This window comes from Rutilus rutilus, assembly GCF_951802725.1.
Source record: "Rutilus rutilus genome assembly, chromosome: 19".
NCBI lineage: Eukaryota > Metazoa > Chordata > Actinopteri > Cypriniformes > Leuciscidae > Rutilus > Rutilus rutilus.
Genome location: NC_140232.1, coordinates 30066518 through 30079814, shown reverse-complemented (window position 1 = coordinate 30079814; position 13297 = coordinate 30066518). Strand labels below are relative to the sequence as shown.

Here is a 13297-nt window from a genome sequence, read left to right as displayed (position 1 = left end):
AGTCATGGGGAACCCTGTTGGCGCTCATAAAAACAGCCACAGCCACTCCTCCCAAATGAACGAGGTCATCGGCACTCGCCATCTTCGCCCCATCTGCTCTGGCTGGGCCGCGAGGTGTTGTGCTATTGTTCCCGGCGCAATTACAGCCACGGACGCAAATTGTCCTCTCGTCTAGTTGTCCTCCAGGCAAGAAAAAAGAAAAAACAAACTCTCCCAGTTTGCTAATGCTGTCTGTGTTTTGTATTTTAGTTTTTTTTTACAGGGGGAAAACATTGCTACTGTAAAAAAACGAGATCTTAAGTTTACAAGCCCAGAGTTCGTAAATAACTCCCAGACAACTAACATGCAGCAAAATGATTCAATATGTACACTAGGGTTGGTTCAAAACCAAAATTTTGGCTTCAGTATCTCGATACAAACTGACAGTACATAGAGTGTTGAATATGCATGATAGATTTGCATAGAAACACAAATGTTTACTAAACTAATCATTTAAAAATATACATGAATCTCAGTTTTTGCAGATAAGGTACATCTTTAAATATAGAAAAGTCTAATTACAAATTACCATCAAAAGGTGCAAGTCTCAGCATATTTTTTAAATGATTCCAAATTATTTATTTGAATATTCCAGTACATAAACATTATATATCATAATTTAGCAATAAAATATCAACTATTACCTTATTACTCAAATAGACACACGCAAACATGAAAAATGGCTGAATTTGGCAGCATAACCTTTCTTAAAGTGCACCCTTTATTCCTCGGTCATGCATTCTCAGCATTTGTTGTAGGAATGTGCACGAAATCAGCATTAGCCTTTGTAGCATTCTGAATATCATAGAAATAATAATTGATTATTAAATTCCATAATCAAATTTCATTCTAAAATCATGCATTGATGCATCCCTAATTCTTCATTTGGCTTTCAGGCAGCAGCACATTGTCATCTGGTACTGAAAAGTGCAAAATACTGGTATGGTACCGTGGTACTTTTGACACCAACCCTAGTGTATGATAATTATCTACAAAATGACAGGATGCTTAACCCTTAAATAATGCTTAATACCTAACCCTTGGACATAGTTCAACATAGTCCTAGCTTCAAGGCAGATAGATAACATCAAATCATAAATGTGATTTGTCTTTGCTCACTAGATTACAGGAGACAAATATTAAAGATTCATAAATAAAGCGTCAAGGGTTTCTAGAGACAGACCATGTGTGGTACACTTGACTGGTTTAAAATGTCAGAGGCGTATTGATTTTGATGTCTAGCCATCACCTTCTTCATCTCTCACATAATAAGCTATTGCTTCCTACCCTGTCTGGTTTGAATAGATTTTTCATCAAAGATACATTACATCAGATTAAGATGTGTAATCATGTTAGACAGTTTCCCCTACACAGGCATTCCTGAAAAGTCTGCAACACGTCACAATTAGGTCAATAGGAATCATGTCTAGCATCCACAAATTAGTTTTTCAGGAGCAACAATAGAAATAAAATGGAAAACAGACCATAGACTGAAGGTCTGCAATTATGTGAGCATGGAAACTCTCTGTTACAGTGCAGGTACCTATAATGACACTGATATAAGCTTTAACAACATGATTTAAACAAGGACATGTTCCTGGGTCAACATGGAAATAACAATTCAATTAACCAATCAGATTTTAGGGTACGTGGCTTCAAAAACATTATCAGCCCATCTTTTATTTTATTTTAGGGCTTGGATATGGATAGGCACATGATTAGAGATTAAAAATTATGACTAATACCAATATGCTGATAATTACATTAATGTTATACTCAGTAATGAGTAAATGGACAAACTTTTAAATGTATACTACTTCATTAAAATAAAAATTAAATAAAATGCTAAACTTTTGATATCAAAAATAGCTATATTGTGATATATATATATATATATATATATATATATATATATATATATACTCTTATCATGATATAAGATTTTGGTCATATCGTCCACCCCTAGCAAATTGTTTGGGAAACAAAAGGAAAAAGGGTTAAATCGTCACCATAATCTATTGCTATCACTTTAAGTTAGTTTATCAGACAGCCAGAGAGATAGACAGAGAGACAGACAGTTCAATTCAAGTCAAAGTCAAAGACTCACCGTATTAATACAAGGCAGCTCCTTGTTGAGCAACCACGGCAGAGACAGCTTTCCTTCCCCACGGTAACACGACTTGATCCTCTCTCGCATGGCCAGGTTAATTTGGTGCAGTGTAAAGAGGCACAGCACTGTTTCTCTTGGTGGGTTAGCCCTGTTCTTCTGACCCTGGGAGAAGATCACGAACAGGACATCCTCATCCTCAGACAGGCCAAGAGCCTGGGCCAGAATCTTCCCAGGACGGTGTTTGTAGGCGGCTTGAACAAGTCGGTATTCCACACCATCCTTGGTGCACCCAAGCGGGAACTCGACGTAGGAGTAGAACTCAGTGTCGTTGGAGCACATGCGGACGATTTTTGAGGTGAAAAACTTCTCGCCCGTCGCGTCCACCTGGGTGAGCTGGGTATCCAGTTGCAAAGTGAGGAAATAGATGTACGTACGGCTGGAGAACCCATAAACGTAGTAGATGTCAAACGCGGGATATTGAGACAGGGTGTCTGAAGGTATCTTTATTTGTGAAGACACAAACTCATCTTGGTAGACCAAGCTGAACATGTTCACACTCTCCTCATCAGCCACCAGTTTACGGCTGGATAGGGTTGGAAAATACTCAGATTTGCCATCGATGGCAGCACCGATAAAGAGACGACTACCACCTTTCTTTTTCTTCTTCAAGTCTCCGTCATCGTCGCCCACCACGACTCCAGCCATCCCATCTGACTCTTTGGCTCCCGAGAGGTAATGTTCTTTACGGTGATGCGGTTCACCAAGCTTGAAGAGATCTTCCAGCCGCAGGAACTGGCACACGCCCTGCCAGATGCTTCCACAGGCCACCAGGCGGTTGCCAGCGTAATCAACCAGCAGCAATTTGTTGACGTTGTCTGTGGATTCCAGATTCTGCTTGCAGGCTCGTACATTGGGGGGCGGGTAGCACTTGGCATTGTCATCCACGGGACCCGTCTGGTGCGAACGTAGTTCGGTCAGATTGGCGGTGAGCTTGTATACTCGGTTTATCGCGCCGACAAACACCTCGCCAGACTTGCGGTGCACCGTGAGGTGCGTGAGGCTCGTGTCTTTCACCCTGAAGCTTCCGGTGACTTCAGGGTGTTCCGTAGGAGTCATGGGAAACGCCATGATGGTCCCGGTCAAAACAGAGACGGCAAATACCAGCAGCCACAAGGACCTCATGATTCCAAACCTTCAATCGTGGGGGGGGGGATGAGACGAAGCTCTTCCCTCAAGCTTATTCCAGGCTTTTTCTTCTTTTGCTGTCTCAGTGGTTCATGTCTACAATGAAAGAGAGAGAAACGAGGGAAAAAAAATGTGAAACGTTTGAAAATGGATTATGCAGGCAAAGCAATGTCTTATCTTTAAAAGTTTAATTGCATTAAAGGGGTCATCATCACACTTTAAGATTTCACTTTTTCCCCAAGGCAATGTTTTTTGCAAAGAAAAAAAAAAAGTAATAATTTAGTTTTTTTGACCCACACTCTGAACCTTATAATCAAACATTCTGTTTCTTGCTGATTTGCAATACAGTACAATATAGTGTGCGCTGACTCATTCTTCAATAACAACCTCTTTCTAAAGCGGCAATACCTATCAGTATCACAAAACGCTAAAACAAATCAAGCAATTGATCATGCAATGATGATCATGCATCTAGTAACAATACACTTCATCTACTTCTTTGGAAGGATATGCAAAGCTTCTAGTGTTCAATAAAACCACAAACAAATTTGGCAGATTTCCCCACATTTTACTGAGAATCCATGTAGCTCAATCAACCGATTAAAGTGCTAACACTATCAAGATCATATGATTCCTTGATAATGCATATGTATACCTTGTCTACCATGAAACATATCCAACTTCCTCTGTATTAGCACACCGTGATTAGACGGGCCAAGTTTCTGAACATCGAAAATGCACTGTTGGCGTGTAAATGTGAATAGTCATGTGTTGCATGTATTCATCTGTCTCGCTGTACACATGTACAAGAGGTGTTTGTGGCAAGCAGAGCAGGGCAGAGAGCCGTGGGAATGGAGTCGGTGGCGCGAGTGTTAATGAGAGTCACCTACGCGCCACACCGGTCTCGAGTCCCAGGAGGAGCTCCGGAAATATAAAAGGAGGAGTGACAACAGTGCAAGGTGAGAGGACAAGGCCTGGACTTTCTCCTTGCACTGTCATCACCTCCTGTTATCCTTCTGAAGCTCCTCCGTGGGACTCGAGACAGATGTGGCGGTCATTAACATTAACGTTCATCAACATTCCCACGGCTCTATGCCACAGCGTTCTTGGAGTTATTTACCGGGAATGAAGATTTAAGTTCTAGTGCAATGAACTTTGACAATGGCCGATTTTAAAACCCAACAATCAGAATTTCATCACTTCTGCCTGAGACTCAATCCATCCCTGCCATTTGGAGGCATTAGTGACTCAGAGTGGACTGTGAGCCAGTGCGTGACAGCTGGGTGAGGGGATTTTGGGGGTATGTATTGATCGAGTGGCTTCTGTTGATGCCAAGCCTTGTCACTCCCACTCCTTTCACTCAATGGATTGCTAATAAACCTTTATGGTCATTGCAAGCACTAATCCCAAGCAAGCGCATTTGTTAATTAGGAAGCACCCCTTAACCAGACAGCAAAAACAGGGATGGGAATCATAAGGAATTTAATGATTCTGGTTCAGATTCAGATTACACTAAGTGATTCTGGCTCATTGTGATTTGGAGGAGAACAGGATGGACAGTAAAAACCCTCTTCAAAAGGCCTGTGGTCATATGTTGATTATTTTACATTTCAAAACAATAATGCAGGGTTCCCACACCAATACTTTTTCATGACCTTTCCAAACATTTGTGATTATTGAAAAAGTTTTTTTTTTTTTAAATGATTCAAATTACAATCAATTTGCTAATGTATCATTAGCTAATGTATCAGAGCAATTTGGGAACCGGTTCGACCAAATAATTCAAAGAACCAAAATGTGGTTACAAATCAGGCTGTGGCTTGAGAGCAAAATTTCTGCCAATTAAATATCTTAGAACAATGACTAGAAGTATTTACATTAATTTTAGAAACTCATTTCCATAACTTTCAAGGCCATGAAAATTCCATTTTAAAATTGCTTGATACTGTATATTCATGTTTTCAATGGCCATGGAAAACCAGCGTGCCATGAAAATCATTCACTTCCAGTATCAGAGCTCCAGACTAACATTTGAGAGGAGTAGCAACGGTGTCACTAAGTTCTACAGATAGTGGAACCAGCACCTGATCTGGTGGTGCTGGGGGGGATTAAAAAAGGTAATTTAATCATAAAATGCCTATTATTTTGCATTATTAAGTGCAGTAAAATACAATATTAAATGTTTATTTCTTGGAAATGCACATTTGACAGTAAAGTACTGAGCTTGGAGTTGCAGATCAAATTAACTTTTATTAACAACAGTAACATGTAAAAAAAAAAATAATAATTTATATGGAAAATGTAGAGCTTTGAAGTGCTGGGAAAAGTGAGAGGCACATGAAAGTCCTTGAAAAGTGCTTGAATTTCACTCTTAAAAGGTTGTACGAACCCTGAAATGAATAATGTAAAAACATTAGACTATATCTGCCACAATACCATGGTTACAGTGTTACTACATTAAACCCATGGTGAAAGTTGGTGATTTGTAGACTGAAAAGCCTTCTATAACTTGGTTGTTCATGGCACAATGTTTCTCCCGGTTTCCACAACAGCACTGTTTGATCTGATATTATCTATGATTTATAATAGAGAATTCTGCACTGAATTTGAATGCTTCTTACTAGATGTAAAAACAAATATTGCATCACAATAAGTGTAACTGTGACTGTCAAAACATTTGGTAACTAAATAGAATTTTATGAAGTTTAGTGACAACATGTTACAATGTTTACATTGTACAATGACTGGTAGTATACAATTTTTATTATTGCTTGACAAAAATGTCAAGATTTCAATTCCATTCTTGTGATTTGATTCCGATTTTGATTCAATATTGACTAATTTGGATACATGTTTATTTTAAATTTTATTTAAAAAATAATCTCACCTAATGCTGTAAACATAGAAGGCCTAATCTGCTGGTATTATTAAAGGTTAAAAATAACAAATTAAATATAATGCAGTTTTTGTTATAATAACAATTATTTAATGGCATAAGTAAAAATATAATAAATATGTAATATAGTGCTCAGCAAAATCTCCTCTCAAGCAATTTTTTCTATTCAATTAATATGCTATGGTCATTATGGCTTTCCTGAGGTAAATGTAACGTTATATGACTTAATTGTTCTCCTGCTGTTATATATTGACCTCTTTCAGTGGTTGAAAAACACTAATTGGTCGATATTATGTTTACTTTCGGTAAGTTGTACTGCATCTTTAAATAAAAAAGTAACAGATGATCGGTTCACGTGCACTTGAACTGAGGCGCTCAGCGATCTGTCACGTCACATTTACAAGCTCCAAACGTATTTTTGTCTGAATTTCGTAATAAAAATGATGGAATCTAAGAGCTGAGAATTAGTTTAATATTAAAAGTATCTCTTTGCTCCGCAATTTTTCTGTGCGTGAGAAAATGGATGTGTGGCGTGAGAGCGTGTGAAAAATGTCAATTGCGTGAGAGTTGGCAGCCCTGCGTAAACTGAAATAAAAAAGAAATTTCAACATAAATGAAAAACTAAACCTAAAACTAAAACTAAATGAAACTAACAACAGTTACTGAAAAACGAACTAAAAATAAATTATAATTAGCAAAAATAAATAATCGGTTTCGTAAATAATAAACTTTCATCCTGTACCGGAAAATCAAGTTTTTTCATTGGACTGCGCTACTTTATTTTTCAATGTAAACTGATATTATCTATGATTTATAATAGAGAATTCTGCACTGAATTTGAATGCTTCTTACTAGATCTCGACCGGGTGTAAAAACAAATATTGCATCACAATAAGTGTAATTGTGACTGTCAAAACATTTGGTAACTAAATAGAATTTTATGAAGTTTAGTGACAACATGTTACAATGTTTACAATGTAGACGGACATGTAGACGGCTAGACGGACATGTATGACCATTGCGCTCACGTCTTTTGTAGCGTCTTGTGCATGACACAGCGTTCTAAAATGCAGCAAGTTAAGTTGTTAAATTTTCAAAAGACGTGTCTAGAGACCTTTTTTCCCCATCCTTCCCATGTCTCACGTTTTTCAAAGCAAAAAACGCTTTATGTGTGAACCAGCCCTTAAGAGGCCGAAATGGCCAAATAAGTATTTCCATCATGTCCTTATGCAAATACAGCTGTAACCATAATGTGCCAAAATGCGACCATTTGGTTGCAGTCTGGAGCCCTGAGTATTTCAAATAAAAAAGGAACTAGTTCTGAACAATTCTAATTGATATTAATATAATCAATCTGAATCGAATTCTCGATTTTTAAACCTGAGCAAGATACAAGACGACAGAGAGAAGACAGAGAGAACACAAAAAACGCAGCAAGAGGTTGTAGCGCCATTTCATTCACTCTGAAAATTTAACACAAGAGGTTTGCAGATCAAACACTTCGGTCGTTTGTTCAATCACTGCTTCCCCCCACTGGGCAGAACAGCAGGAATGAAAGAGGTCTGCAAGGCTTCTGCTGTATGTCTCCCTTTCTTTCTGTCTTTCTCTCCAAAGAGAAGGGAAGGGAAGGGTCAGGAAGGGCCACATTAAGCACACACAGGCGGAATAAGGCTTCATTGCAACCACAACCTAAGCACTACAGTTTTTCTGCATGTGGCAGGACTAAAGAGTCTTGCTTAAATTTGTCTCTGGAAAACATGTGCTCAAGCTATACTGCCACATTTTTTTTTTATTGAAGTTTAAATGCTGTGGCAGTGATAGAATAATACAGGCCTATCACAATATCTAATTCTCACTATACAGTATGGCTACTTTAGGTTCAATTAATGAAAAAGCAGGTCATCTAAAGCGCAAATCATGCGATCTACATTTCTCCCATTGGATAAAAGCAAAGCAAACATCATTTTCTCTCATGCATTTCAAATCGCATAACAACAACAACATCTGAATGATGATTTGCCATAGCCTATATTAAATCACAAAAAAAATCCATTTGCAAGTTTCAGACCTAAAACCAAATTGAAAAAGTATGTACAAAACACACAAATTCACAAATTTCACAAACAGTGCACATAAAGATGAAGTATTTCCAACACAACTGATATCTGCATGGTAAAACAAAGAAAGGACGATGTCAATTACTGTGATGCCATCTTATAAAGCGCACCTTTGAAAGATTCCTGTAATTTTACATGTAAACAATGCTGGAAAAATCACTGCAGCCTTTCGGGTTCCTAAAATCTGAAATCCTTGCTCATTGTATTATAATGATGTATTGTAATCCATTCCCTGATTTGCAGGAGAAGCTATTGAACAGCAATCACAGTAATTTGATTAGCACAGTGGAAGCCGGCTGGTGCCAGTGCAAAAGCTGAATGCCTAAGCAGAATGCTTGAACCCAGAAAAAAAAAACCAGACAGAGAGAGAAAGTCACATAAGCGTCAGGGGGTATCTGCTCAGATCTAAGCATTACTGTACATCTTAATAGCAAATTAGGCAGATTTCATAGTCTTTAGTGTTTATAGCTGGTTTCATGATGCTAAACACACAACGGGTGGCCACTGAACACTGCAAACACAAAATATATCAAAATTAAACCATTCGCACTAAATTTCCCATCAAAACAGAGCGCAGATAAAGCAAACATGCGATCTGCAAGTAAGAAGTCGTCGCCGAAAGCATTAGCGCCCATCAGCACACAGAAGCGTCTATGCTCTGGTGGAGTTGGCAAATCTACGCCGACCCAAAACAAATATTTATGTATACAGTATAAGACTGTTTGGGCACTGTGCAATATTTCAAGACCATCAATATTTCTGACAAACGCCCCCGTGTGACCTTTCTGCCCGTCCTGAACTGTAAACAAGAAGCCGAGTGGAATCCTGATGAGACGAGCAGCGCTGCGCCCATAAAACAACGGCACAAAACTCAGTGAAAGCGGGTAGAGAGGGGCGCAACGATCTTGAGCAATATGAGAGCTCGTGGTTAATGGTTCAGGAAAGAGAGAGAATCACACCATCACCTGACACGCCACAGTCGGGGTGAAGCAAGTGCCTTGAAATATCAATAACAGAAAATAATTCATTTATTACCTTTCGCAGGGAAACGGCTTCGAGACGATTCAAGGTCTGAGGCGTGTCTGCTGTGCTTTGACAAATTCACTACATGATTTTAAATGACACAGGCAGGTAATAACCCATAGAAATATTTACCAGGGAAATCACAGTCTCTGTCAAAACAACTAAAAAAAAAAAAGCACCAATGGAGAGAAAATAAATTGATACAAGGATCTAAAGCAGGGGTTTTCAAAACTGGGGTCAGGGATATAGATATTACTATGGTAAATCGTTTTATGGGAGAAAACTGAATAACGCTTTATTTTAAGGTGACGTAGTTACCTTACCTATAGTAGTAACAGTACATTTTGCATAATTACAAACTATAGTACATATGGTTAATTAATATTACTCAGTACTTATTTGAGTAAGTACACTGTAACTACATCACCTTAAAATAAAGTGTAACCGAAAACTGCTGGGGGGGGGGGGGGGGAGAGAGAGAGAGAGAGAGAGAGAGAGAGAGAGAGAGAGAGAGAGACACATCACTAGTCCATCTAATCAAGGACTCACAGCAGCATCCTCTTCTCCTCACTTCTGTAATGAGGGTCAACAGCTCTTGATTACAAAGACGACGGCGAAAAAAAATGCTATTTCACGGGATTGGACACATGATCTCACACATGGATGAATCCACACTGGGACCGATCAGGTCAACAGGGAAGCATAAATATATATAGCCTATATATATATATATATATATATATATATATATATATATTATTTTTAATCTCCATTTTCCATGAAAAAGAGCACACCAACCACAACCCATTCACATAAACATAGGAGGCACATGGAAAAATGCAAATGTACACTTTTTATTTATATTAAAATTTAAAAATACACAATATTAGAACATTCAATATTTAAATAATGCTATACCATATTAACAACTAATTCGACACAGCACTCATGATGCATGACACAAAACAATATCTGACATATAACTCAATTAAAAAAACAGCACACAGGAATACAAAAAAAAGTGTCCTGTGTGAATAACTAAATCTACTAAATCAACCGCAGACAAATGAGAAACTCTTGCTGTGGACTGTGACAGATTTATGTTCAAAGATATGGAAATGATCAATATATTGACTTCTAAATCCACTTTTTGTTATGTCAATTCAATGCTTTCCTCTGCCACGGTAACAATGTCTTTGAACGATCTTCATTTAGGTGATTTTTCTCTGAAAATATTGATATATGTGATTAACTGTAATTTAATTTGATGAATTAACTGGCTTATTCATTTAATTGAAGTTTTTAATTGATTGACAACCTAAATATAAAACAAAACAATTGTCAAAAGTGGAACTAATGGCTTCATACTAATGCAGACTGTTCAAACATTCCTCCCATGCCTCTTATTCTCAACACAAATATTGTTCCAAATGAAAAAAAGAGCAAAGTAAAATAAAGCCCAAGTCATCTGATATAACTGACAGAGCTTGAGGCAAACATCATATGCTGTATCTGTTGGCAAGACGCTGCCGTGGCCATAAGCGATTCCGTCCTCGAGTGACCACAATATCAACAAAGGGCCGAACCCTCCATACATACAATCCCCAAAATAATTCAGCATCACATATATAATGCACTTCTCTTCTGAGGGTCATAACCTTAAGCATTATGAGCTCTCAGGGTCGCAAGAGGCGGCTGAGGAACCTCCATGTGTCCTCCGATTATTTCCTCTTTTTGTTATTTTAGTTTTGAGTCTCATCCTGTTGGAGGCCGGGGTCAAATATTTTGTGAACGTTCTCTCTTTCACTCCTGAAATGATTGTCTATGCGGGGAAAAAAAGCATAACAAATATATTTGTAGCACTACCGCTTTTGAAAAAGTGCGGTAGTAACTAAAACGAGATTTACTGACTTACTAACCCAAGACAAAGTTCAACTGCAAATTTCTATATTATGGTTTTGATATTAATATATATGATCTATGATATTAAATATGACTTGGGTTACTAATAGTCTGCCAGGCAAAAATCTTAAACACAAAAAGTTATAACCCTTACAGAGGAAAGGAAATATAAGACGTTGAATGTAAAAGAGACTGCGATGGATAAACATGCAGTCAGTTCAACAGTTTATAATATGTTTTTAACATTTAACACAAATTTTAGGGTTTGTTGTCACAAGACAAGACATTTTTAATATTGTGAACAGTCAACATTTTTTGGTACACATCAACACAACCCTTTTAAACCGCTATCTATCTGTCTGTCTGCCTCATTTTCATTCGCAAAACATTAAATATGGCATCTAGCATGACTAAGTATAAGTAATGTGTGGGCAATGTTGTCACAATTAGTTGTTTTTTAAGACCATTTTGCAAGTCACTGAACAATACTGTATAACTTCTGTTTGTGATCCGTTGTGGATTCTGATCAGCGTAAAAGGCAAAAAAATTGTATACGCGATGCAAAGGACTGCACTAACAAAATGACTTAAGAAATCAGACAATCATAAAGGCTATCACAATCATGTTTTTATTTTATCTGTCAGTGCGTCTCTTACCGGACTGTCTGATATCCATATTTAGCTCCGCATAGCCTATCATAAAATAAAGCAACTTTTTTTTCGTGAGCTTCCTCTGTTTCTCTGACTGAAAATATAACTGTATTGTGCTGAAGCTCCTCAGGTTGTATTTTTGGCGGCATATTTGTAGAAATTATCATTCTTCCTAAATGTGTTGTAAATATGTCCTGTAACAAATAAACAGACGCGACTGAATAAGTAAGTGTGTCCTCTTTCTTTTGTGAAATAATGGTAATCCACTTTATTTCTGTCTGACTAATGTGCAATTTTGACACAAATTAATTAATTATGATCAATGTATCACTTTTTATTGTAAACCTTTACCTAAGTAAACAAAAAAAATGCTTGCAAATGGTCGCTTTTAACATGTTCGTTTTGCGATCTCACTGTTTCCAGTGATTTCTTTCTGATTAGTTTTCTGATAAAACTTCCATTTGTTGGTGAAATGATGGGTTAGTGTGAGTGTGACGTTGTTCTAGAGCAGTGGTTCCCAATTCCAGTCCTCGTGACCCACTGCTCTGCACATTTTGTATGTTATGTATGCTTTTAGCTTTTTTTTTATATAATATATAATAAGTGAAGAGTTCAGATGCAAAAGCCTCTAAGTGCCATCTGAAATTTTTATCAAGCTCATATATTTAAGTATATAATTTAACTTAAATGGCAATGCAAATTACCTATTAATTGTTATTTAAGTGAAATTACTTAACTTAAATATACAAGCTTTATAAAAATGATCATTCTAGAAGAAAATTTCACATGGCACTTAGAGGCTTTTGCATCTGAACTCTTCATATATACACACGATTTATCGATTAATCGTGCAACTCTACATACAACTTGGTCTGTCAAAGACCATTCAAGGCAAAATAGAGGTGGGTGATATGACCAAAATCTTATTTCTAAGGATGCACCGAAATTTCGCCGAAAATTATTGGCTGAAAATGAGATTTTCGGTTTTTGGTCGAAAGAGAAAAAAGGCCGCCAATATTCCGCCCCGCCCATCCGTGTTTAGCGCTCAGGTTTAACTCTGGCGCAGCATGTTTTGTAACTTTGTGAGCGCCTCCACTTCCGAAGATGCATGCTTTCGAAGCGTCTGCTAAGTATTTCGCTACGTGTGTGTGCAACCCATAGCATATGTAAGCAGATGCATATGTAAAATAAAGCGATCATCAACATTAAACAGCATGTAAATCAAAACTGCCGGATGTTACTGAATGAAATGTCGACCCAGGACGAGGTGTAGGACTGTGAAGCTTTGGGTGTTGATGAACTCCATCAACTCCATCTATGTTTCGATCATCATTCTGAATCCGAACTGAATGAAGTCTTTGATAAAAACGCGATT

The 13297-nt window shown here is 37.6% G+C and overlaps 1 protein-coding gene across 1 annotated transcript in view; it reads right to left on the bottom strand.

Moving 5' to 3' along the window:
* Window positions 1–13297, bottom strand: part of plxna3 (plexin A3) — a 160351-nt gene that overhangs the window by 143705 nt on the left and 3349 nt on the right. The window contains exon 2 of the mRNA XM_084389361.1: window positions 2147–3430. Within this exon, the coding sequence (XP_084245487.1) occupies window positions 2147–3331 (1185 nt within the window). The 5' untranslated portion in view covers window positions 3332–3430. The remainder of the gene's footprint in view (window positions 1–2146; window positions 3431–13297) is intronic.